Raw genomic sequence first — 27,503 nt, 5'->3', positions numbered from 1 at the left:
TCGGTAAGGTCAGGCCTGTGTCGAGGAGCGATGCTGAGGGATGGGTAAGCCCTGCTGCATCCACCCATGCCAGCCTGGTGCCTGTGCCAGCATGGCAGCTGGTTGCAAGGGAGGCAGGCCATCCAGACAATCTGCTGTAGCTGAGAGGGTCCCGCTTCAGCCTCTGCAACTCCCACTGCCTGGTTTTTCCTTAAAAAAAAAAAAAAAAAAAAAGCCGAAAAGCATACACCCGCGTAGGGGCAGCTTGGGGAGCAGGCGGACACCAACCACTGATGGAGGAGTGGGTCCTCGCTGGGGAGAAGCCCAAGAGAGGGGCTGCTCCGGGGCGCTTCCTCCCGCTCTCCCTCCACGTCCCCCGCAGCGGGTTGGGCTCCGTGCCCAACGTGCCGGGAGGCTTCTGCCCTCGGGATGAAGCCGAGGGGCCGTGCGAGGCCTGCGGCCCGCGGACCCTCACTCTCGGCCACCCCCGGCCAGGCGCAGCCCCTCACCTTGCGCCAGGCCCCGGGACGAGCCGGGCGGGCCCTCAGCGGGCCCGGTGGCGGAGGAGGCGCCGCGCCGCTGCCCCGCTCCTTTTCCTTCCTCCCTCCCTCCGCCTCCCGCGCCGCAGAGTGAGGCGGCCGGCGCCGGAGGAGGAGGAGGAGGCGGCGGCGGCGCGGCCGCGGGGACCCCGCCAGCCCCGGGACGCTGGAGGTACCGTCGCTCCGCTGCCGCTTCGGCCTGGCCGCCCCGCGGGCACCTGCCCCGCCGTGAGGGGAGGCGGCGGGGGGGGGGGGGGCTGCTAGGGCACGCCGGGGCTTTTCGTGTGGAGAAAGAGGGGTGGAGCGGGGGGGGGAATGTTGTTTTTGGTTTTGTTGGTTTTTTTTTTTTTTAAATAAAAGTTTGGAGGGAAGTTTGGGTGGCAGCGGGCGCTGTTCTCCCAGGCGCGGGCAGGCGGGAGAGCGGTTGTCCCGGCCCGGCGGGGAGAGGAAACACTCGAGACTCGCCCTGGGGAAAAAATCGGTTTTATGTAAGCGGGGCCGCGGGCTGGGCTGGGAGCGGTTCCCGCCGTCTTCCCCCACCCCGACCCTGGCTGGGGGTGGGTGCCCCGGCCCTGGAGGGGCCCCGAGCGCGGCCCTCAGCCTCCTTGGCAGAGCAGACAGACAGTCGGCAACCTAAAAGTGACTAGAAAGGCGTAGGAGACACCCCGAATCGGGGCGTCAGGCCTTATTTCTCCCCAGCCAGCGGCTGTGGTGTAGGGAGAAGGGGGCTGGTTTGCTTGCTTTCTGCGCAGAGCTCACCGAAGGACGAAGGATGCTCGACCTGCCGAGCAGGGGTGCCGCTTCAATTCCAGGTCTGGCTTCACCCTGCCTTGTGCGATGGCACTCAGATAAACCCACAGCTGGCTTCCATCCTCGTGGTGTCGTGGGCGTCCTTAGATCTGTGGTGGTACCCGTCCCAGCGCCTGGCCCCAGATGGGCTTTGCAGAAACAGCGGGTAGTTTGACCCAATAATTGAAGTTTTGGCAGGTTTCTTGTGAAATGGGAAGAGATCTTGGGCAAACCACGGTGTTTCTGGGTGCCTTGCTGCACTTTAAGCACGATGCATGCAGTGAGACCGGGCAGGCTGGCAATCCAGAGAGGAGCTGCTGGGGATGGTACAGGCAGGCAGGGATGTGCTGGGAACTATCTGACAGCTGGCGGTAGCAGGTCTCAAGAGAGAAACTGCGAATGTGTGAAATGGGATGTAAATCAGCATTTGGGTGTATTCTGTGTGGTCCTCCTTCTCCCGAAGGAGATTCTGCAGAGCCCATAGAATTGCTATCCCTAAATCAAGTTAAAACATGGTGTTTGCACATGTTATAGTTGAGTGTATCTTGCTTAAGGTAAAAGCACTGTAGGGTTTTTTTTTATTATATATACAAAGGTCCTGAAATATGGAAATACTGCTTACACAGGTACTGTGTGGCAATAATACACATGGCTACAGCATTTAGTGTCCTACTTGCAGTTAAAGGGAACTGATGATCAAACCCACACTATTGTTTTTCCTGAAAGTTTTTTCCTTTCATGATACATGAGGAAAGTTTCAGCCTGGAGAATAGGCTGAATAGAAAGCTGAAAATCAGGAGTGGGATAATTTTCAAGCTTCTGTGGTCCACACTGCCCCCCATGTTTTGTGTACAGTTGCTGTGAGTGCACATGGTGTGCCCCCATTGTACAGCAAGGAAATGCCTCAGTAACCAGCATTTGCTAAAAAGAGCTGGTCTGTTGGTCTTTGCATGGGGAAGCATTTATTCTTCCTGTAGCTGCCTAGTGCATTTATAGCAAGGGTGCGGGGCAGGTGACTGCTGGAAGCATCTCATCCCCTCCATTTTCAGAGTTAACAACTCTCTTGGTGTGAGAGCCTCCCTGACACCTCTGCCTGCGGTATCGCACCCACAACATGCCAGAGATGTGGAGTCCCAGCGCAGCAGCCGTGCCTGCCAGCGTGGCCGAGCAAAGCTCAGCCCAGGACCTAAGCTGACTTCAATGGGAACTTGGCACATTCCGGGGCAGAATCTGGCCCTCCGCCACCATGGCCCGGTTCACCAGTTCGTGGGCTGGGTCTGAGCTTAGGGACCACTTCCATTTCAGCTTCCTGCAGCAGCCCACATCCTCCCCTCCTTGTGTGAGTGAAAGCTTCCAAGTTCAGCCTCTTACATGTGTCCAGCTGCTGCCGCACCAGGGTGCGAGAGCTGCCAGGGCCTGACCTGGGAGATGAGCTGCCGCTGCAGTCTGTGATGTGGAGGGAGGGCTGAATGGTCGGCAGCTCAGGCATCTGAATCTCTCTGGAGTTGTAGCCATGATGCTGCGAAGGAGGTGTTTAGCTGTGGCACCTGTGGGTGAAAGTGTTTGCACATGTAGCCCAGGTTTCTCAGTCCACATCATTATTTGCCATGTGGCACCCAGACTATTTTTCCCACCTCTGAAAAGCACCAAAGAACCAAACCACAGTCTGGCAGCACCCAGCGCCTGGATTGCAGGGTGCAGGTACGTGTACGGCACTTGGAGTGTGTTTTGGTTCCTGCTGCCAGGCACCACAAAGTAGGGGTCATCAGAATCTGAGTTTTGCTGTAAGTGCACCTAAAATTCAAATATTTGCCTAGAAACAACTGATGTAACATGCAGTGATTTTTAACATTGTTGGCTGGTGGTTAAAACCCTATGTAATGAGGAAGGAGCGTAAAGATTCCTGGAGAGTGGTGATGGATCAGTGTATTTTTATATTCTCCTTGGCCTTTGATCCCAACACTGCTCAGGGAGAGTTAGGGATGTTCTTGGGTCTTTCTGGCCAAAGTGCAAGGTGGGTTACATTCTTTGCTGAATTAGAGCCTCCAATCAAAACTTCAACATCATGCACCAGACATGAGAAAAACCAGCGAGAATCAAAGGTGAGGGGCATCGTCTTACACCTGAGAGGTGTTTACTGACTGAAGCTGAAAGCAGAAAACGAGGGAACGCTGGTGCTGGTTGGGCACACACTGCAAATTCACCCATAGTTTTAACCTCTGTGGAAGATGCATTAAAAGAGAGAAAATTACAGGTGTGCTCAGCTTTGAGGACGTAAGGAGTTGGAAATGCCTTGGGAGACTGTGCTGTGCAGTTTTCTGCTGGCTGTTCTGCAAGATGGTTCAGAGGAAGCCAACAAGCTCTTAAGGGCCTGATTTGCCTCCCTGAACGTTTGAAGAAGCCTGACACTACTAGGATGGTAGAGTTTTCTAAAAGGACTCTGCAAGGGGGAAAGGAGCTGGTGTGTTTCTCTTAGCCCTCTTTTTGTTTTTACAGAGGGTTGTCTCAGTAACCACATCAGTATTTTTCAGTTTCTCACAGAGGAGTCTTGCAAGAGCCACGGTCCTCTTTGTGGATGGGAAAGGTTTTGAGGTTTCATTTAGGATTTTTCCAGCTGCACTGCATGGTTTCAATGCTCTGTGTTTACACTAGCTTGTGGAGAATCTGAAACTGCAGCTGTGACCCCTGCCCACTCCCCCACACCCACTGCCCAAAGACTGAGCAGTTTTGGTGGAGAAAAATTGGGAACATTATCTTTCTAGAGCGGAGACATTGTTAGTCTCCTCTGTTAATTCATATTATGCTCTTAACAAAGCTATTATGAAAAGAATTGTACTTATAGGGTAAGTGCATTTCTGCAAAGTAATATTTAGACAACTATGTTATCGAGTGCGGAGGAATAAGCATCTTGTAATTTCTATACTAGAATGATTAATTTGTTTTGCTGTTTATTTTTAAACAGAGTAAATGATGTTTCTTCAGGATGGTGCTTACTAGCAGTCGTTCTGCTTCTGCATTTCCTTGACGGAGATCATTCAGCTTTGACAACACTATTCAATTTTAAGTGCTGCAGAAAGTTTGTCTGTTGGATCTTCACAACTGCGACCCAGAATGTACTGGTGCGTGGGAACTGAGGAATCCGCTATTTGCAGAGAGAGCAACATGGATCCACAAAATGGTAAATAGGAGGATTTATTTTCTTTCCTGTTCAGATAGAGAGAAAAAGGTTTTAAGAGAACTCAGTAGTCAGCTGCCACTGAATTTTGATTAAATTTAAATATAGGAAAGATCTTTGAGTGATTTAAGCCCTAATCTTTGAAAATTTACAGTATAGAACAAGGAATTTTACTCCTAAGGAGAATGATGTTGAACTACTCAAGTGATAAGAATAGTATTCCTCTGAAGACCAATTTTTTTCCAAAAGCCTACAAAATTAGTCAATATATGTATCATGTCTCACCAGTTCCTAAATATGTTTTACAAGATCTGTGCTTCTTCAGCATGTGAATGCAAATATGTTCCCAGCCACTGGTGCAGTGTGTAGTCAGGGTATGAAAGCTGCTAAAATCAGAGCATCGTTTCTCAGGCTGAACAGATATTAACCTGCTCCAGTTTTGCTATCAGCTTTGGTTCAGTGGCTTGCAGTGATTTATTGTTGGACTATGCTAGAAGGTCTGTGTTTATGTAATGTAATAAATCCATAGGTGGAAATTTCTCTTTCAGAAGGAACATATTCTTCAGGTTGCTTCCTGTTCATTTTTTTTCTGAACAGCCAAATTATTTTTGGATGACTTTTATTGCTGAAACCCTCAGCTTCTAGGTACTGCTGCATTTCTCTGAATCAAAACCCAGTTATGTTTCTGCATCAAAAAAATAGCCTTCTGGTTATTGTATAATGGTATTCCCCTCTCGCAACAAGCAGTTCATTAGGAGGCAGCATCTGCGTTTTAAGTGTGGGATGAAGGTGTGTTTGACGCTTTGTAGTGAGTAAGCAGGCTTCAGCAGAAGCTAATGTTTTTGCAGCTTTATTTTGGAGTTTATCAGCAACTATGAAGCAAAACCCGTTAGTTTATTCAGAGGCCGCATTATCTTCTTTGAAGACGTTTCTCACCAGCGTCACAGGGAGGTCTGGGAACTCTTTCCTTTCTCTGTATGTATTCTGCTTATTCTGTGATACTGATTTTTCTGTTTGTTTTTTGCTTTTGTTAATTAGCACTGTGTCTTTCTATAATAATCAGGAGTACTTGGTTATTGAATATTCTTAAAATTCTTAAACTCTGTCTTCTTAGTTTCTCTCTGGAAGAAATTATCTCCACTTGAATACTAAGCTATAAACCATGAGAAGAATTTTAATCTGTGCTGATGATTCACAACTGTTAAGAATTGTTAAATTTTTGTTCTGCAATAGTGATTTGACAATTTTTTCTCACTGCTTAAAGATACAGTAAAGAAACAAATCAGTTTATGAGTGAATAATGAAGTGAAAAGTGAAAAAGGTATATTTTTACAATATGAGTTCAGTTTTTCTTCTGAGAACTTTATTATCTGTTTCTGTTATGTAAATATATTCAGTTAAACTGGTTAACTGGAAGCATACAAATCTTACTGGTATAACTCTTCTGTATTTACATGTCTGGGTTATTTTATTTGATAAACAGTGTTGGAAGACAGGCAAAGGGATCCCAGGAAAGCTTAAGATCCAGTACTGCCCTGGTGGATTTGCTCTTTATAAGCATACCGTACATATTTAAACTCATTTTTATTTCATGATTGTTTGAGTCCTGCCAAGAATAATTGTCATTAGCTAGCTGGTCCACTCCCTAAGTTAGCTGGTCCTTGTTCTGCATTTGGATCCTATTACACAGCTTGAACACAGAAACGTGGTGACTCACTCAGCCTCCACATTTGAACCTATTGTTTACGCACATTTATTAACAATCTAGATGCAACCTCCTGCTTCCATTCAATGGGAACCACTGGGAAGTGGGAGTGAGATCACAGATAATTTCTTTAAAGCTGACAACCTCATTAGTGCTCGCAAAGGTTGGAGTCCCTTTTTTCGGTCAGGAAGGACAGGCGTGTGGATGTGAGGGGTTTACCAAACAGCACTGTGGTGCTTGCGGCTCTGTGACGGGTCAGCTGGCTCAGAGCAGCGTTACGGCCGGCACAGAGCTCAGGGCACCTTCCAGCGGGTACCACGTGCACCTGGTGCCTTGATCATTTGAAAGCCTGAAGATTTTTAGTTTGCTTTTTTCTTCCTGACAGCTATACATTTGGCCAGGTCTTCATGTGGAGATTAGGTTCTCAGCACCATTGACTCTAGTTAGCAAATGTAATATATGATGCAAGGGCTCACCTTACTGCTCGTGTCTCCTCTGCTATTCCTCTTGACTGCAGCAGTGATCACGCCTGTATCCTGAGAGGATGCCTGCTTGCCCTGAGAGTGGGCGAGCTCTGTTTCAGAACTGGACCCTGTGTACCCTCTGGAGGTGGTGCTGGCCTTGACTCGGTGATGCCGGTGAGCACCCGCTGGTCCACAGAGGAGATTCATCACTGGAGTGCAGAATAATGCTCCATTTCGGGTGCAGTCAGCATCTCCCTTGCCTCCTCAAATTCTGCTTCTCTCCTAGATTTGTTCGTCTTGTCCTAATTAAAAGAAAGAAAGCGAGCAGAGATACGGGGGTGGCTGCAGTCTCTCATGAAGCACGGGTTCTGGGGTTTTTTTAAACTTGGTTAAAGAGCTCTACGTAATATAATGGAGGTGACATAATATGAATCTTATAGGAAATACAATGGAAGCCCAAAGATACTATTGTATGAATGCCTAGAACAGAAGAGAGATTAATCTCCTTTCTATGGGCTGGTTGGTTTCTTTGAATCTTAGGAAATTTTACAGCTAAGATTTAATTCTCATATGCGTTTCTATGAGACAGTTCATCAGAGATGTAGAAAAGCAGTCATCATCTTCTGAAATGTAAAGGTACTTTTGTTAAAGAGCTTATTGCTCTTTTACTGAGAATTTTACTCAAAGTCTCAGAGCGTTCCTATGCCACTTGTGAGTGTCTCAGAAGTGGAACTGGATTATATTTCAGATGTGCCAGAGGGTGTCTCTTCTCTCCTGCTAAATCTAGAAATAAGCCTTGAAAAGGGGTGTTATCCTGTAATATTTATAATTACATAATTAGGGACAATGATGCCAATGGTGATTGTTTGAAATTTTGTAGTAGCTTTATAGGTATTAACTAAATGAACATCCACAACTTCTTTTGAAGCAAATCTATTGTAAGCTGATGACTTTCAACTGTCCAGGGAAGCACAGATAGACATGTGCAGTATGCCTGGAAAAGAGGCCTAAATAGTAAAATGAGGGAGCAAACAAGTAACCAGAGTATAATGCGTTGGCAGTTGGAGTGGACCAGAGGCTCTTGAAGCTGTGCTTCAGAAGTGCCATGGTGACCCTGCAGCTCACAGGGCTTTATGTTTTATCAGAAAGAAGCTACTTATGATGGCAATGACCTTTGCAACCTCATCTGGGCCGTGGCTCAGCTCAGTACTGACTCAGAGGGAAAGCTGCTGCCTGCACCGCTGCTTCCTGAATCACAGAAAAGTCTCCAGTGCAAGTAAGAACAGCTTAACTGGAAGAGTTAAAGAGTCAGTTTAACAAGAGGGACTGCTCAGGAGCTAGTGCAATTTTATATGGAAAGTTTCACAACGGATTGAATGGTGACAGCTTGAAGTTAGCTCATGGCAAATGAAACGGCTTATTCTCCTGGGACCTCGCTTTGTGCATCCAGCGTCGCTCCCCTGTTTGCATGAGGGCAGGGCATTTGCAAATGTGGCCGAGGCCTTCATCGTAGGGCGGCAGTTTGAGGGGGTGACAGGACTGTAGGTGGAGGGCCAGAAACTTTTGCAGACTCTGCCTTTGCTCTCTGTTTTGTACTCGCTGGATAGCCCGAGCCTTCTAGCCTGCCAGTCTGGCAGTATGAAATCCACTTAAGAATTAAAAGTCTACAGGAAGAACCTGACTTCTTCATAGCAATAAAATCAGGCAGAGCTCTCCCACTCCTGGATGTGTGTGTACATGGCCTCCAGATGAGATCTTTGCTGCTATTTTCTCATAGTTCTGCACAGTTGATTTTCTTGCCTTAAATGTGAAGGGCAGAAACTTGCATTTCGTAGTGTGAATATCTTTGCTTATGAATCTTTCCTGCTGAATATAGGAGGAAGGGAAAATCAGTGCTGGCAGCACCACTGATATCACTTTGTTCCTCCTGAAATCATCATGTAAACCTTAAAATCTTTACATCAGCTGTGTGCATGGGGCTAGAGCCAGCAGCTAGGTCTTGGGGCATGTTGACTTAGCCCTGTCGGTGGCACGTTGTCCTGTGTAACAGGGAAAAAGTACATGCACCCTCTGTCCTGCTTTCTCCATCTGCACATTACCCTGTAGTAACATTACCCTGAGTCTGCTGTGACAGTGTGGCGGTGAGAAGGACAAGGAGAGCATCTGGGAGTTGATTTGAGTGCACAGAGCACTAGAGACCTGCAAAGTGTGTTGGTTGCTTGAAGTGCTGTATAATCAGACTAAATGAGACTTGAAGGTTTTCTGGTTTTCTTCCTGCTCATTAAACTGCAAGCTAGTTTGACTCCAAACAGCAAATTGAAAGTATTCATACAGGCAAAAAAAAAAAAAAAAGCAAAAAATAAAACAGGCATCTTATGTGAGTTAGTCTTAATGCATAGTGCCCTGCAGAAGGAGAAGTAGGAAATGCTAGGCAGGAATAGGAAGTACACTAGTAAAGCAGTAATAGGCTTGTATTTTTAAACATATTTAAATACACACTTCATACAGAAGTGGTGCAATCTCACATGGAGCCGAAAGCTGATGCGGAAGGCTGCACTGCAGCAGAAGATGCATGTGGTTAAGCCTGCTCTCCCATGCAGGCTGTAGCAGAGCCACATATTGCACCATCTTGCCAAACTGAGCCTGGATTTCAAAAAGGGGCAATAAATCCTGGGGCATTTACAATTAGGTGCCTAATTTAAGACACTCTTAACTGATTTTCGGAGTCTGGATACTAAGCACTGTTCTTCAGACATACCCTTAGAAGATGACCCTTGTATTTTGAAACAGAGGCAGATGGAAGAACCATCTGCCTTTGAAAACATGTTCATGTGCATGTGGAAAGTGGGTGTTTGGCTTGTGGGTGCTGCATCCCTCTGGAGTCAAGGAGATACAAAGGAGCACTTAGGTCTTAGTAGTGGCAGGACCAGCTTTTTCCTGATAAATACCATCAAAGCCAGCTTGCTCTTGAATTTGAGGGCTGTAGCAAGGAGGGCGGAGCTGCTGGGAGTGCCAGTGATGCAGTGCAGACCTTGGGAAACTAACTGAGCAGAGTCCAATCTGAAAGCCAGTTTGATTTACAGACAGTAGTAAAAAAATTTGATCTTTATCTAAGCAGTATCTGGCATTGTCTGCTGCTATACAACTTTATTTTTCCACTCTTCAGTTAAAATGTATTTGTGGTGTTTTACATTAAAATGTAATTTATGACAACTCTATCAAGAAGCCTAGAAAAAAAAAAGATAAGGTGATAAGGTAGTAAAGAAAATCCTTTGCCCTTAGAACCTTTACACAGGGACTCCTTAATGACTTTACTAGTTACCACTAAGGTACCTCTCAGGTGAGGGCTGACACTGTGGTCGTAGAACTATTGTCCTCCGTTTCAGTGGGGAAAAGCAATTGATAGTGTTCACAGCAATTCAGTCTTTACCAGGCCTGTAATTGATTTATTGTTTTGTCAGTGATGTTGCAGGCAATTTTATACTTGCATTAAGAAAGTGCTAGAAATTTATTTTCTTTTTATCCTCTCCAAAGCCTATGGAGGCCTTATCCAAAACCCATTAAAGTCTTTGCACTGACATAACAGGCTTGGGATCAGATCTTCAGGGATCTTTACAGCATTAAGTCTGTGGTTTGTTTGTTTTTCATTCCTCTGATCAATAAAGGGGCTGCCAGGGCTCTGCTTGGCAGAAGGCAGCTAACTGGGAGGAAATGTTTGCACTGCAGATGAGGGTGTGGAGAATGGATTTTTATACCATTTAGCTCCCGGTCTGCTGTATAGGTGAAATCTGTCTCTTAATAGGTTCTGTTTCAGATTTTACATGAAGTTAGGATGATACTTAATTCCTTTCCTTAATCCAAGTCTTTGTGCTCATTAGTGGGTCAGCAATTGCTTATTTGCATGATTATGTATCACCACAGTAGCAGCCCTTTTATGTAAGCTGCTGATAGTTTCACAATAAAAGTGTGTCCATGCTTTGAATTTGTGCCATGTTCTTACTTACAGGGAGGACTTATAAGAGAAGTCCTTACGTATTAGGGAAGACCCTCAACCTTCAGAAAGCCTTCCTGCAGTCAGAGGGGCTCTGGGAGGTTGACAGATTCTGGTTTCTTTTTTAAAAAAAGTGTGCTTTCAGAAATTACAAACTGCCCTTAAAACATGTACAGCTACATGCAGGCAAACTCGGTGAGTCTGCTCATGAATCTGAAATGGAGTCAGCAAGGACATATTCAGACCATGTTAAAATATGACAGTTAAAAAAGATTCCCGTTGAACAATAGCAAAGTTGATGTAGTGAAATCTCAAGGGTTATGCTGCAGTTTTTGCAAATACTCAATCCCTATCAGTATGATAATTAGCCACCCTGTGCATGTTGGAAGAGAGAGTGAAACCCAGTGATGTCTTTGTAGGTTATGTATTTTTTGGAGGGATGGGTACTTATGGTGGCAGGATGTGTTGCTCCGGACAGGCAGGCAGGACTTGGGGTCTGCCACGGAGCCGCACAGCTCTGAGAATGAGCTGTGCAATGAGAAATCTGGTGCAAGTCCTCACTTTTTTGGCTCAGCCTCTCCGGTTGGGGAAGGCGGCGGATCTGTGGTGAGCTTCAGGAACTTCTCAGCCACAAAGACAAGCCCCATGCTGTGTCACCCAAGGGTGAGAGAAAGGGTCAGTCTGATACAGGAAGAGCGGGAGGAAGGCAAAGGGTGAAAGGAGCAGGGACCTGGGGTTGGGAGCTGAAGGAGCAGCTTAATTTCTTTTCTAATATTTTCTAATATACAGCTCCAAAGCATAAAGGTTGACATTTCGGATACTGCTGGGGAAAGCTCAGTCCCAGGCTGTCCACAACTTCTTTTCTGTGCATAGTTGAAAATCATGGAAAAATAACGAACCAAAGCAGTGATTCAAACAAGAAGTCTGGATAAATTTAGCTCAAATATTCTTGGTATGTTTGTGGTCGCTGTGGAAATTACATCATTGCTTGTTTTAATGATCAGAATATCGCTTGGAAAACTGGCATGGCTACCTGAGAAGAGCTCAAAATGAAATCTTCTGAAAGCATGTATGTCCTTGGAATTGCTTCACCTGCAGTTAGTTGATTTTGAGGTTATTTGTTTTATTCCCATCTTGGTTAAGGAGTATTTTGACTAGAGGTTATTGCTGCTTAATTGAAAAGCCACAAGGTTTAGAGCTGATACATTCTGCAGTGTGATTATCTACTTCACATAAAAATTCTGTCTGAGGAGTAAAATTCAGAAAGAGTGCCGGTAATTGCTGAAGACAAGACCTCCTCCAGAATCTGCCTGCATGTCTTTCTGTCTTGCACATCAAAGAGCCTTTGAAAATGCTTTTATTTTTGCATCAAGCAGGAACATTCTTTTTTTTTTGTTTGTTTTTTTGTAGCACTAATGGACAAGATCCCTTTTCAGATCTCAAATGGAGCTTGAAAAACAAAAAAGTCTGGCTTCTTAAGTGGGCTTGTAATCATGGTCACAATTCCCCGATGTTTTACACCTTGGACCTTTCACATGATGGCAGAGTGGGAATGAAAGCTATCAAATCAGTCATTTGCATGGATTGGACCAGGTACTCAGATGCAGTAGATCAGAGTTCAGCATAGGTTGGTGAGAGGGGGATGAAACAAGCTTTGACTAATTTTTCCATCTCTACTTTGGAGCAGCCATCTAAAAATGCTGTGGGCTGCAGTGTGTTCACAGCGTGTACCTTCATTTGAACATAGCATCCTCCCAGGCAGAGTCCTCGTCTTCCCTCCACTGAAATGAATGCTGATATTCCCAGACATCAGGAAGACAAAAGGGAAATATCTCCCCATTCCCCCTCTGCAAATGCAGGCACTTCTGCCACTTGTAGGTTTTGTCACAAGTGAGGGGAGGTTTTTTTTTTGTTTGTTTGTTTTTTTGGTAGCCCCCATTAGAGCTTTGGCAGCACATTGCTACACAGCCTAATTCAGGACCGGCAGTGTCCTGGCCAACAGCAGAGGTCTTTTCATCAGGCTTTCTCTTCTGCTCCAGACACAGCTGTTAAGGTAATCTTCCCTCTGAGATACTCTGTCCCGGAAACTGGCATCTTGGAGGATCTGCTCCTACTCGCATGGAAGCTGGTGGAAGTGTTCACACTGAGTTCAGTAGAAGCTGGAATGGAGTCTCACTTTATACACTGTTTTGTTTTTGGTTTTTTTTGTTTTTTTTTTTCTTTTCCAGACTATCATCTCTTTTCTCTGCTGCTCTTTGCAGCTCTGCACTTCCCTTAGCTCTGCTGTTGCCAAATTGCCCGTTCAACTGTCTTGATGCCAACCATGTCCATTATCTTGATTGCGTTTTCTTTTGCTCTGCATGCAACGTTTTTACCTAAACTAAAGTTGTTGTTATCTTGGTAATAAATGAGAAGTGAGGATAGCAAAGAGTAAGGCATTTTAGTAGACTGGCAAACACAGTTAAAGAAGCACGCCGAGCTGTGTCTAACATGTACTGAGCTTGGATTTTGCTGTGTTAGGTGTTTACCTCTCAAATCTCTTGAAAGGCTTCCCTTAGATGTGTCTGCTTTTTCCTAGATCTATCTGCTTGTTTGATAAAAGATATACTCTCTTTCTATAAACTTCCCTCCAAGTAGCTTGAGAAGCTGTTATTGTCTTGTGTTACAACTGTTAGTGCTTGGTAGCTGGGTTAACTTCTGCACATGCAGAATGTGGGAGCACAGGCTGTAGGACTGGAAGGAATGCATGAGTCAGTGTCTTGGTGTCACACCTAAACCTTATGCAAGGCCTGTTTTAAGTGAGTTGACTTGTTTGTTGCTTCTTCTTTTTCTAGAAGACTGTTCCAAAGCCTCATTTCTCAAACATTTTAAACTTTCTTCTAATGGGCAGCCAAAATGTATTCATACCCTCTGCATAAATAGCTCTTCTCCTTCCCTGGTGTCTCCCTCTGGATGTATTTATAGACTGTATACCCATCCACATCCAGCCTTCATTTTTCCAGGCTCAACAAGCCAAGCTCTTTTCATCTGCAGCCTTGTAATTAGACTGTCCATTTCTTCAATTCATCTTCTCCACCTCTTCCAGATTGACTTAATCTTCCTTGAACACGATAAACTAGAGTCGTGCAAGGTATTTTGCATATCTATTTAATGTTGCTTTTCCTTTTTTCCCCCCTTCTCTGGCCAGCCTTTCCCAAAGCTTCGTATGTCCAGGTTCTGTAAGATACCTGCTGTGTTCCTCGGGGAAGGGAGAAGGGACACTGGTGGGCCTGCAGATGACAGCAGATACCTAGGACCCCTGCCGTGTGATGGAGGGATGGAGAACTGGACTTGCTGCTGTAGCCCAAGGGGATCTGATGGAGCATCTATGAACTTCATCTTACCATTTTCATCAGCTTTCTCTAAAAGCCCTACTGGGGCTTGTCTTTCCTGGTAGCATCTGTGGAGTTTCATGGGGCTGGAGAGACAGATGTTGGCTGCTTCTGTGCTATTATTTTTGACCAGCACTTGGATTGGGGTGTTGTAAATGGCTTTTCCGTTTGGGAGAGTGTTTACATGTGTTATTATAAAGTGAAACATAAGCTTAGGAGCTGCCTTTCTGAACTCAGACAAGCTGTGGAATTGCTAGGTGTGTCTTTGGTGGAGCCAGTAGAGCACTTGGGACTCAGAAGAGACCTGAGCAGAGACCCTGGGCCTATCCTCCCCTCACACATACACAGGGAGTCCCTCCCTGAACTCTTCCAGTCGTAGCCTCTCACAGCTGAGGCTGAAACCATTTGCTTTTTTCTAAAGCTAGTTTTAAATATATGTCTAAGGCAGATGTAACAGAAGGGGGCTGGCCATAACTTGGTGCTTCCCCAGTGTGAATAATTAATCACTATTTTTTTCAGGAGAATCTTGTGCAAATTGTTTCTTTGAAAGGAAACATTGATGCATGCAATTTTTTCCCTTCTGATGCAAGCTTGAACATTAGGGAAAAGGAAAAGTTTCAAAAGAAACCAAAGTTAGCCATGAAATTTTATTTTGCAAAGTTTCAGGCGAAATCCAATCTTGATTTGGTTTCATGGCTATAATATTTGATTCAGTTGGACAGAAATTGTCTCACTAAAGACACCTTTCATCATTTAATAATCCTCTTTTTCCAGCCATGCCTGGAAACGAACATGAGGAAAATTCAAAAGCGTAGTCGTACTTCTGCATGCTTAATGTATATATTTCAATTTAAAATTTGGAAAGCAGAGTGGCATAGCTGGCCTTGCATGCAAAAACATATTTCTGAATGATTCAAGCTGTAGGATTGGAACCAAATCACTGAGGCCAAAAGACAAAAATAGAAACTTTCACTTAGAGCTGAGTCATTTGTGTTTTCAACACAGCAGTTGGCTCTCTGGCTATTTGGAGCTCTCTTGGTTCCCTCAGTCTCTTTCCCTTGGGGGTGGAAGTTAACATCATCAGTGTTCTCTGTGGTCTTTTCACCCCAAAGAGGGCAGTACGGGAGGGATATGGGACATCGTTCTTCACTGCAAGAGCCAGCCTTTACCCTCTGTTTGCTGGAGGTTGTGCCCATCCCATTCCTTCCCAGCCGGAAGGCTAGTAGTGTGTCTACCAGGGATGATGGAGCCTTCATGAGACAATCTGACCACTAAGAAATGTTTTGTGGCCGCTGATGCTCTGAACACTCCTCCAGATCGAAAGGGATGAACATGTGCACGTGAAGCTGCTAGGGCCTGACACTTGTACTCAGGGGAGAGAGTAAAACCATCACTGTCATCAACAAATGGCCCAGTTCGTCACGTTGGTAAGCTGGGGATGGCAGGGTTAGCGAAGGGCTGCCTGCTTGTGTTTGGTACCCAGCCTCTTGGTGAAAAGTCAGAAGGAGAAGAGAGAGGAGGAGGAGGAAGAGGAGGCAGCAGCCCTGTGTTTGCTGTCAGCTGCTACCATTTGTTTGGAATGTGGATGTTGTCTCGGTGTTCCCTATTGCAGCTAAGGAAGCTGGATAAACAGAGAAGGTGAAATTAAAGGTGGGGTGTGGAGCAATGGGAGCCTTGTGTGCTGGTATGCACAGCCCAACGGGGCTTTGTGTAGGATTAGTCAGTACACCAGGGGCTGGCTGCAGCCCCTGGGGCTGAGCTGGGAGGAAAGGGTGCCCGGTCACAGTGCTGATGAGCTGCCTCTAGTCTGACTCTGCGGTGAGGGTCACAGTCCTGCTGCCCCTCTTCCATCAAATATAGCCCAGGGCAGTGGAAGCAGTGCAGGCACTTAAAAAACAACCAGTGGGGACCGTCATGTCTAAGGTAGACCTGTCCTCTTGCAGAGCACAAGAGGCATGTCCTAAGCCATCACATGTCGTAGCCCTTATTCCTTTTCCCTGGATAGCTGCAAGTATCATTAGTGACTCCAAAGCCATCAGCTGTCTTGGGCTTTCCAACGTGATTTGCACGCTGACACGATGGGTTTGCTCTGACCAGTCATATTCCAGTGTGTATTTCTTGGTGCTCTCTCTAACCTCATCGCCTTGTAATGGCTGTGTGTAGCCTCATTTGTACTTCGGCAAAATAGGAATAGCCAGCTCAATTTCAAGTTTCATTTGAATTCCTTGGGCAAGGCAAATAATTTCCAGAGTCCTAGGGGTCTGGGAGGCGCAGGCACAAATGCAGGAGCCTGCTCAGATCTGGTAGAACTTTTCAACCCTGGCTCAGTGCTATGACAGAGACAGACAGACAGACAGCTTCACACAGCCATTCAGGCACCTTCTGATACTGCCCACTAAAGGCTGCTGAGTCTCAGTGTCACTAGTATTTGAAGCTTCTCTGTCCTCTCTTCCCCCATTATCCTGGATGATGGAGAAACAATTGTATAAGTGTGGAGCTAAAGCCTCTGGAGGCGTCTGGTTTTTGTAATTCAGTTCTGGAGCCCCTTAAAAAGGCAGGAGTCCAGAGCAGTTTTCCATCCAAGACTTAATATTTTCCTTTCAGGTTTACATTAGCAAATGTTTTTTTTCCTTGCAGGTTAAGAGTGTTTCTAAATCAAAAATTTCCAATGGCTCTGGTGATAATTGGTCACTTTTCATGGCTGTACCCAAAATTTTCAGCACGCCCCTTTACAAGATCCTGTATGCTTGCTGGAAAACATTTACTGCAGATCAGCACTTTATGTGCGTGGTACTGGCATGTAAACAATTTAAAAATAATTCCAGATTATGCAATAATAGTGAAAAAGATCCCTTCAGTACTGGATTTTTCTCTTTGAAGCGTTCTTCTGTGTTTCAGATCTGGTCTTTTGTAAGGTTGTAAGTTTCCTTTTGGGGCAGAGAGCATTGATTATAAGCTGTGTTGGTGCGGGTGGCTTTTGTACTCAATACATCATCTTTTCCACTGCCTTGGCAGGCAGATCTTAGTGTAGAGCCACTCCTTTAATTAGCTGAAATAATGGATGTTTGGGTGAAATGGAACCACAAAAACTAGGCAGAAAAAGCGTGTGAAGGGTTCCTACTGTCCTGAGAAGCTGGCATGTCTCACTCATTGTGGAGAGATGCATTAATCGGGGTCAGAGGGACACGGCCCAATTCTGGCCGTGGTCTCTCCAGTGGGAATTTCCCAGATAAACCATCCTGTTATTCTCGGTTGGATTTACCATATCTTTCTCTCCTTGTCTTCTCACAGCAGGGGTTTGTAGGTGGTTTTGACCATTTTTGAATCCTGCTGGGGATATTTTATAGCAGAATTGGTTAAGCCATATGTATTTTGCCTGAATCTGAGAACAAGGTGAAATAGATTTTTGGCTTCTTGCTTCAGGACCCTCCTTTGAGTGGTCCTGAGCCAGGTCCTGGCTATGGGCTGTATGGATTGAGGGCATCTGGGCAGGTGGGGGGGAACAACTTCCCTCCTGGGGACAGATCTTGGTCTGTGACTGTATCTTTTAACAAATGAATTCATGAAATGAATGAATGAAATCTTTCAACCTTTTTAAACAACAAATGAAACCTTGTTTTGAAGTGTCAGCTAATTAGAGGAGGAACACAAAAGGTATCATTGTTTCATGAAACATTTTGACTGACTTGGGCTAATTTAAATTTATTTATTTATTTATTTATTATTAAAGAACCCAGGGCTGTGGTTTCCTCTCCTGGTTTGGGATGGGAATTATTTTTCAGTATCTCAAAGATTTCTATATGGTTGAAAATTTTTTCTTACCCATCCAAGTGGAAAGCGCAATATAGGACAGTCATCATCCTTTGAAATCACAGGAGGCTTCCCGTTGGCTGTTGTTTGATTTATTAATCTGAAGTTTTTCAAAGCAACAGAAGATACACAAGTCTGTTACGGAGAGTCAGAAATAACATGGCTTTCTGTTAATTTTGCAAACCAGCCTGCCAAAGCTTCCGTCGAATAGTATTGAAAAACGTTCAGCAGCACTCATGAATTTTTAAGTGTTTGGGGGGTTTGGCTTTAAGTATTCGGCATATTTTAAACCTCATTTCTGTCCCATTTTTTGTTTGCTCTGTGGCAGCACTCAGAAGTCAAAATGGCAAAAGATTAAGCTGGTAAAGGTTAGCTGTAGCCATCTGGTGCTGTTGAGGAATTAATGTCTGAGCTCAGCCCAGAGAGGCGGCCTCCCTGCCCACCCCCATCCTCAGATTCTCTCTGAACCAGAGGCTTGGATTTCGCTGTAATGGGACATGGAGATGAAAATAACTGTGTCAAGGCTAAAATATAGTAGTTAATTCAGGCAAAGAAGCAGCCAGCAAGCCAAAAGACATTGCATCCAGTGACTGCTGTAAGAGCTGCTTGTGCTGAAGCAGAGGTGGGTGGCTAACAGTCCCAGGAATTAATAGCTTAACTGAGCATTGCTGAATGGGATGCTGTGTTAAAGTCATCATCTTGATTTGCTCCTGTCTCTGGAAATACCTGCACACATTATGACAAGGTCAGTAGCAATTTAGAAGTTTTATTGTTATTGTAATTCTATTTTGGAGTAAGTTACCTTCCTGCCCTATTTTATCTGGTGTTAAGCATCTCATTTATATCTTTCTCTGCTAAATAAAAGTATCCTAATTAGTTGCCAAAGAACTCCTGCCTTATCAAAGGGACTAATGTAGCACTTACAAACTCTGTGAGGTTATGTGTCAGAGACAGAAATGCAGTGATTTGGTGTATAAAGGTAATAATCATCTATACAGTCTGCTCTTTTGTTATGCAGCCGTTTGCTGATTCACAGCATTGATCTGCAAACCCTCAGCTTTTTGCTAATAATGCCACGCTGTCAATTTAGAAGTTTTAGATTTTTTTGTTTCACCTGCTATAATAACAAGGCCTCAGACAGAGCTATACATATATCTCTGAAATTCTTATGGTATCCTTTATTATTAATGAGTCTTATTTTTGTTTTGTTTCTCTAAACTAGGACAGCAGTCTGTTGCACTTTAAAATTTATACTCTTGTCACCTTTGAATGGCAATAAAATAACATTGCTTTTAAATTGATAACGGCTGTTTCCACTGGAATATTTTTTAAAAGAAAATTAGTCTTGCCCTTAGCTTTTGTAAAAGGCTGTTACTGCAAAACCAAGCTTAAAGTCTACTTCCAAAGTATAAAAGATTGAAATCGAAAGTGAGAAATATTTCCAAAGTTAGTTACTTTGATACAGGCTATTAGGCTGTGTGAGGAATAGATGAAGGATGCGTTTTTAACATCGTCAAATACGTTCTGTTTTCCCCTTACAAACAGCACTTGGTTTGCTTGCAGTCATTAGAAATCAAACAAAGAAAAGAAGCCATGGATCTGTGAAGTCAAATATGATGCAGAGATAGGGACTGAATGATAGGAATTAAGCTCATGGCCTTAATTTCATTGACAGTCAAACGTGTTAGAGGAATGAACCCACACAATAACACCTCAGTTCAAATAGGCTTCATTTATCTTGTGTCCTGCTGCAAGCTCAGAAGAGGGGTGCTGATTTGGGGTGGTGGTTTTAGAGGAACCTGTGCCAATACAGGACCTCTGTCCCAGATCTGTGTGCGATATAGCCAAAACTAAAGGAAATCACAATGGGCGTGTAAGAGCTTCTGGAGCTTCTAGTAACATTTTATTACAGGAATATCCAAGAAATACTGGTAGAATATCATAACTTCCTCTGATGTATTGCATATAGCAATATGCATTGTCAAACAGTAATGTAGACCCTACTGTGCAAAGTGCAGAAGACATGCAATCTAGCAATTAAAAGCACTTAGTTACATCCAGGTTTAAATGCTCAGCATGTTGCATGATCAAGTCCAAAATTAATGTTTCAATATTCAGCTTCAGTATTGCTGTGATATCATCTTCTTCAAGGCTATATGCAAGTGAGGTGACCCTGTTTTGAAAGCCACAAAGAGCTCAAGTAAAGAGCATGAGATTTGTAGGGTTGAAACCATAGGCAGAATTTCTTTGGACTTTGGCCCAGATTTTTGCTAAAAATGGCTGATGCATGTATTGGCAAAACTTTATTCCCAGCCTACATGAATGACGGTACTGATGATAGTTCAGTCATGCGTTTTGTAGAAATAAAACAGTCTTTAGTCAGTAGAATGTAATTTTAATTTTTTTTTTTTTTCCCCTTCTGGTGAGTATAAATTAAGCTTATAAAACTTGCTGCTTCTTGTTTTCCATTTGTATTTCAGAAGTCAATATATCATTTCTTAAGTCACCAGGAAGTCATCTGTGAATTGGGTAATTTGGTTGGTGAGATGCTTAGCTTTGCAATGGATGGCTTCTTGCTTTTTGGGAATTTAGGAATGGATGGCCCACCTTCTCTCGCTTAACCTTTGAAAGCTGAAGTTAACTTCGGCAGAATCAATCAGGCTGAAGTTAACTCTGGCAAGCTTTTTTATCACTGTATCTCACCAGTTTTGCTCTTTTCAGGTTTGTAATTAGTTCAATTGCAAGGTCTTTTTTTGCTGAAGACCTTTGACAGCTTTTTTTCCTCAGGTCTTAGGCAGGAGATCAATTTACTCCACAGAATGCAGACATAGAAGGAAGCTTTTATGACAGTTACATAAGAAACTGGAATGATGAGCAGCATTATCTTTCTGCCAAGAATATTTAAATATAAATATATTGGTTTCAAACAGTAGACTTGCCCAGATTTCTTACATTCAATTAAACTTTTATTGACTTCTACTTGATGGATATTCAGATGTTCAAAACTGGGCACTTTTGGTTAGATCGATAAAAATTTGCCTGAGACAAGACTAAAAATGAATTTAAGGATTAAAATTAATATCCCAAAGACTCTGATTAAACTGCCAGCTAACTCTGGGAGCACATAAACTCCGTGAAGCCAGCTGCCTGTGACCTTCCTGTTCATGCCCAGAAGTCTACACCTGATGCACATGGGCAGACTGATGGTTGATGGCCAGCCCATGTTCTCCAAACAGTGGTGATGGTAGCAGTGGTTGTAACTAATCCATTACACTACGAAGGACTTCAGAAATTTTGAGGAGGCCAAAAATGTAAGCGGAAGCATGATGCATTAGCCAAGTAGTTCTGTGAAGTAGTCGTTTGGTAAAACACAGAAGTGGTCTTTGGATTAGGGTCTAGCTTGTGGAGTTCCTCCTTCCCTCAGCTACAACACTGTGGTCCTTCTTGTGCTCCTTGGAGAACTGTTTTGGTAGTCCTCCCTGGGGCAGTTCCAATAGGAGAGGTGGAAAATCCTGCTGTAAGAAGAGCTCTGGTGTGCAGGGTGTGTGAGAGGTTGGCTGGAGACCTCTAATAAATGAGGAAGTGACACCAGGTTCTCCCAGGTCCTGAATGAATCTCTGACCATGAGATACTCATACCTGCACGTTCCCTGGCCAGGATTTAAAAAGAAAGAAAGATGGCCCTGCTCAATTCTTTGACAGAAAGGATATGCATTTACGTATGGAATGGCTGCAGATGTGGGTCTTGAGTGATAGTCCCCAAAATCAGGATTGAGGCTGCAAGGATGTAAAATTTGTCCCTCCTTTCAGCATTATTTTAGGAACCAGATTGAAGTTACTGTGCTCTGTCAGGCCCAATTTGCAGGGCTTCCCGCTCAGCTTTCCAGCTGTTTTGTATCTGCGATGTGAGGCATTTTTTCCTCCAAGGGGAATTCCAGTGCTTCTCTGTAGGTTCAGGATTTCATCACAGGGCGCCGAGCGCAGGGAGGCTGCGTGTTCCAGTAACTGCAGTGTTTGCTTGGATCTGTGCTTCTTGGTTTTACTTAGTTGAGTTTTGAGTTATTTAGACTGGAGAATGATTTTGCTGTAAAGTTCTCTCTTCTGTCATCTTTTAAACAGTTACTTGCCGAAGAATTGTTTGCATTTCCTACCATTGGTCTCCATTAAAAAGAGAATTAAATCATATACAGTATTCTTAAAGATCCCTTACAGGTGTGTGGTCTGTTCTAAAAGACTGGACCAAATGCTGGATTAATTTCTTTTCCCATGTACCCGCTAAAACTACAGAATTACAAAGGCACTGCATCTATTAACATGAACTCTGAGATACTGTTTATTATGCTGTAATTTAACACCACATTCATCTGCCTTGATTTCTGCTGCTTGTCCTTCACACGTTCTGCATCATCTGAGAAAGGTTATTGATGTGGGCACATTTTTAATGGCACAAATCTCTGGAGTCGTCTCCAATGTCTGAGTGATTTGAGCTTCATTTAAATAATTGATGAGAAGTGTTAGTCAGAATCTATTGGTGATTCAGACTGCATTATTCAAATATATTTACTGACAGTTATAGATTAGTCCAAATTTACTTCTTTTTCCAGGCTGCATTAAACTAGGCCCTGCGTGACATATGTGTCTATTTAAAAAAAAAATCCTTGTTAACAGATGTGAAAATCTGTGGGTTTAAGGGCTTCACCAGTTGCAAATAAGCAATAATAATGTTTTAGCAGGAAAAAATAAGTATGAAACTCTCTCTTTTCAGGTGACAAGTGCTTCTTTTCTCTGTCTTGCATGTTGTTTAGGTCCACACCTGAACATTTTACTTGTAACTCAGTGATTTTCCTGCAGATTTTCTTGTCCTGGGAGCTGGCGGGGTGGGTGGTTGTGAGACTTCATGGCTGCCTCTTTGTTAGCCACCCGCTGCAAACAGTGGTGATCAGGGTGACACTAGGAGTCTTGCACAATCTCCTTTTACTCTGTTTTCCCAGAGTAAAAATATTCCAAATTTCTTTTCTTTCATGTTCACTGAGGTGTATAAAGCTCTGGTTGAAAGTGCTGGAGAAGTACGGTGGGGTTTTATTAGGCTGTTGTCAGGAGGTGAATGAAGTGTGACCGAGGCAAGGCTAATAATACCAGAATTGCTTTTCAGGTCCTACAGACTCCTTGTTTTTTCAGAAGCACCGCAGATACCAGTCTCATCTAAGCCCTCCTCTCCCCTGGTTCCTGCAGTTGAGTGTGGCAGGATGCCACAGAACATACATGTCTGTGCGTGTCAGCTTTCACACCATCCTTTGGAAACCACCTCTGGGACCAATTGGGGAACTCACTGTCCCTTTTAGTTTCATGTCCCTATTGGAAAGTACTTTAACATATTATCGCTTTCTTTTATCAGGCAACTGAGTGTTGAGGTTTCTCCCTCTTTTTTTAATTGTGTGCATTAAATATTCCACTGAAAATAATTCACCCTTTTTTTTTTTTTTTTTTTTTTTTTTTGTTCCCAGGATGCACTGGCGTTGCAGCTGTGCATGAGTAATGAAAAGGTACTTTTTCCTGACCCCTCCTTTCTATTTTTACTGCAGGAACTGTGGACATGGGTGGCAAACAGTCCACAGTTGGCGAAGTCTCCATAATTCAGACACCTGTGACAGAAAGCATTCAGGATGCTTACAAAGCTGGAGACACCAGTAAGGCCCAAGAGTTGATTAAGTTGTCGTGTGAGGAGACTGCACTACAAGTGGAAAAGGTAGGGTTAGGTTACTACTCTATCTGCAGTTTTACTGGGAAAGAAACCAAAATGTCAAGCTGCTGTTTTCTGTCATTTCTCATGCAGAAAATCCATTTAGTTACATATGTTATACTGGTGCTGCAGAGTCCCAGACATGGTTGATTGTGTGGGGCAGTTCAGAAACATACACTCAGGGACAATATTTGCCCTTGGAAGCCCTCATTAGAAAGATGAGACAGACCACAGGCAACAGCATATGTAGGAAGAGGAGGCTGTGCAAGGAGAGGTGCAGGGAAATATATTTTTCCTCATAAAAAGGAAGCAGTTTATAGACATAGGAAAAAATGTATTCCCCCATCAGTACAAAGATGGTTAATGGCCCCCTGGGAAGATTTTGCCACTTGTGTTTGGAACTCGATTCTCTGCACCGGCTTCTGCACTGCTCTGCCTTCAGAGCCCTAATTTTGAGCCTGCTCTTTGCACAGAGCTTATCTTAGTGTTTTGGGAGAGTACCGGTGCGTCAAGTCCAGGTATATTGGCCATGTCCAAAATAGGAAGTACTACACCTTGTAGCAGAGTTGTGCAAATTACTCTGTTGGTCCATGAAAAATGGATTTACACTTACCATTCTGTGCCTTGGGCTCTTTGTGATAAAGCCATACAAAAACCTATTAGGCAAATCCCCAAGAAATTGATATAATTAATATATGAATACCAATGATTATAACGGCTACAAGTGTTTATGACATTCTTAGTTAACCACAGTGACAGTGGGTATGCATTTGCATGGGCACAAATAAATACATAGCTCTAGAAATGCTCTCTTTCTCTGCCTGCTACCTTTACAGAGAGTTTGTTTTGCTGTATTTTCTTTACTAGTGTCAGCTTTTAGGTATTGCAGCAGCATATGGAGATCTGCAGGCGGTGAGGTATTTACTGAAGGAAGCATTAGTGGTGTTACCAACAGAACCTAATGATGACAATGCAGCTGTGGTGGCTGCATATTTTGGACATAAGGACATTGTGAAAGAGCTGCTGGATTCCTTGCATGGTAAGCCTGTTGGGTTGCCTCTGCCTTTCCTTAAGCTTTTTGATAGCTGTGTGCTATAGCTTCAAGCAAGCTTTTTTTTTTTTTTAACATTCCTTGAAAGGGGAGGGACTTAGTCATGGGAAAGTGCGTGGAGGGGCCTGATCTCTGCTGTGTTTGAAGAAAACTTCCCCCTTGGGGGGAAAAACACATGCATAAAAATATTCCATGTTTGCAAGTTGGAAGTGGAGGAAGATGCCATTTAGATAATTCATTCTCATCAGCCCTCACAGCTGGGTAACATCCCAGACCCTACAGAGAAATTAGGGGATGTTCAGGAAGCAGCATCATTCCGCTCTGCTGATCCAGCAGACAGTGGTGCTGGGAGTGAGGGTGCAGCATGACTGTCTGTAGAGCAATAGTTGAGTGCACAGCTGGCAACATGCTGTATGCTCTCTTGTTGAGACTTTCAGGGGAATTCCTTCTTTAGAATCATCATTATGTTTTAGTTACATTTTATTTTAAAAAATACTTTATAGCAGAACAGAAACATTTTTAGATCCAGACACAGTTCTTAAGGCAGCTGTGGGGGCGAGGGGAAGAGCATTACTCTGAGTCAGGACCAGGAACTGTGTCTGGGTTCCCTGTTGCTCTCTCAGTGTACTGTGGGCATGGCAGCTGCTTCTCACCTGGACCCTCTGTGGATTCGGGGTCCGGCGGTCCTGCACAGCAGCCAGGGTGAATCGCTGTCTTGACCTCAGACACTGCAGTAACCACATCAGCTAAGCTAGGCCTCTGCAATATGTGACCTGAATATAGCTCTGGCTCCTCACTGGAGCTATATACTTGCCAGGACCTCAATGAGAACAGGAATAACCTGTTGGAAAACCTGTTTATTTGATGTTCTTAAACTGTTAGAGCACTAATAAGCATAAGAAACGTTCCACTTTGGGGGATGCAATTAAATGTAATATTTCCTTCAGCCAGAAAGGAGTCTGACAATGCTGGTTTTGTAACCTAGTAGCAATAGTTAAATTACATTAATATAATAGTCTCAGTAATGAAAAGTGACAAGTAGTTTCTGGAAACTTAGCTCAGTTTAGAACTGACCAAATTCCCTTAAACCCTTGCTTCGGTGGGTCAGGGGAGGTGCTTTATACCAATAGCAGCCTTCAGAAGTTTTTATGCAGGACTTTCCATTTATTTCCCTGGGAAGTTACACAGAAACCAATCACAGGGCTTAGGAATAAATTGCATGAATTTGCAATTTGGCTAATGCACTGCAGTAATTCTCTCTGGCTCAGTGTGAACTTCTTGTGGCTTACAGCTGAAGTGGAGCCCATTTTTTGAAGCATGAGAGTGAGTGATTTAGTCAAGTTGTTAAGAATGCAAAGAGCAGTGTAATTTCCACATGGAGGGAAAAAAAAAAAAAAAGGCTACACATAAACTTGGGCTTGTGGACGTTTCTGTAAGGGGATGTGAATTTGTAGAGTAAATAGAGGTGATACAGTGAATTGGGGAAGATTTGAGTACTGCTTACTGTTAGCAGAAATAATCCTGTCATCGGCATTTAGTTACATGCACAGAATTATGCACACCTAGAGGAAAGCAGTGTTCTACAGGCAAAACATTAATTCAGCAGAAAAAGCTGTTTGAGGATGACTAAAACATTAGCAAATTCATGCAGAGATCAGGACATGGTATTTTAGTTTTGAGCCTTAAATGACATTTGTCTAACTTTACTATCAATTGATAGTAAAGAATTCACCCAAAATGAAATGTTTCAAGTGGAGAAGAATTTTTTGTGGGAGACTTTAGGCTGCAGTGGAAACAAACTAAATTATTTTGTGTTGTCTGAAGCATTTATTTTTGTTTTATTCATCCAGTAGCATGAAATGTAAGCTGGTTTTCTCCATCCTTTGTATCCTCTCTCATGAACTTGGAAGAAGTGGCCTACCTTGGATGTTTGAATCTAATGTCTGTTGTATCAGGCCTGTTGTCTCTGGATGCAAAGACAGGCCTGGTCATCCTTTGCTACCTCTGTTTGGGATTAGATGTTTGATTTTTCTGCTGGTAATTTAGCAGGCATCCTCAGAACCTTCCACCATTGCTAGCTTATGCATGCTTAGATCAGGGAAAGTCAAAAAAGTTTGCCCGTTAGCTGGGTAGGTAATGAAGAACAGTTGAGCAAAGCTGGAAACTTTGTGCCTTGCACTGCAGGCTGCTCCTTTGTCCTCAGGGCCTCCACCCTTTGCATAGCCATTATTTGTGGATGACTCTTGCACATCACTGCCCGGTGGCATCAACCAAGTCAAGTGCTGTATCTTTTCGGTAGGTCCTAGGACTTGCCAACAACTCCTGAACTGGATGCTAGCCATAGCCTGTCAGCAGGGCCATTTGGACATAGTAAAACTCCTAATTCGTGCATACAGTGCTGACCCAGAGAGCTGTGCAGTCAGGAGGAATGAGTTTCCAGTTCTTATACGGCTGCCCCTGTATGCTGCTATAAAGGCAGGTATGTATTTGCATGTTTTAAACCTTTGCTCCTTTTCTGCAATATCTTTTAAAGAATGAGCTGAGTTGTTCACATCTGGGAAGGTATCAGTATGGACTGGCTTGCCTGGAATTGTCCTGGATTTCCAATGGGATAAATTAAAATAAGATTGGCTCTGAATCTTTTGACTTAGCCAAATTTAAGTCAGGGCCTTCTTAAGTTAGATTACTCTAAATACTGAGAGGCTGAACTTTCCTCTATAAACTCCCAGGGAAAAGACCCTTCAAAAATAAAAACCTTGCAAGTAAAAGCATTATTGTTATGGACACTCTGGCACGCATACTTGATTTAGGCTGAATAATTTGCACTTCAAAGAACAGCTTCGTGTATAGTTTAGTAAGACAGGTTGAAAAGAGAAAGAAGAAAGAGCCC

At 43.7% G+C, this 27,503-nt stretch overlaps 1 protein-coding gene across 4 annotated transcripts in view; it reads left to right on the top strand.

The window, feature by feature from the left end:
* Positions 1-440: 440 nt before the first annotated feature.
* The window catches only part of LRRK1 (leucine rich repeat kinase 1), an 82,337-nt gene continuing 55,274 nt past the window's right edge, over positions 441-27,503 (top strand). For 2 of the 4 annotated variants that reach the window (XM_042804189.1, XM_042804188.1), the window contains exons 1-5: positions 441-690; positions 4,270-4,485; positions 23,405-23,568; positions 24,430-24,601; positions 26,913-27,092. In XM_042804189.1, coding sequence (XP_042660123.1) covers positions 4,419-4,485; positions 23,405-23,568; positions 24,430-24,601; positions 26,913-27,092 — 583 coding nt within the window. In that variant the 5' untranslated portion in view covers positions 441-690; positions 4,270-4,418. Of the gene's footprint in view, positions 691-4,269; positions 4,486-5,345; positions 5,458-18,465; positions 18,569-23,404; positions 23,569-24,429; positions 24,602-26,912; positions 27,093-27,503 lie in introns of those variants that run through there. The other 2 variants (XM_032994299.2, XM_032994298.2) reach the window with 2 other exon arrangements.

This window comes from Tyto alba, unplaced genomic scaffold, assembly GCF_018691265.1.
Source record: "Tyto alba isolate M040663 unplaced genomic scaffold, T.alba_DEE_v4.0 Super-Scaffold_41, whole genome shotgun sequence".
In the NCBI taxonomy this organism is placed as follows: domain Eukaryota; kingdom Metazoa; phylum Chordata; class Aves; order Strigiformes; family Tytonidae; genus Tyto; species Tyto alba.
The sequence above is the reverse complement of the archived record's forward strand: the minus strand, read 5'-3'. Positions and strand labels throughout refer to the sequence as shown.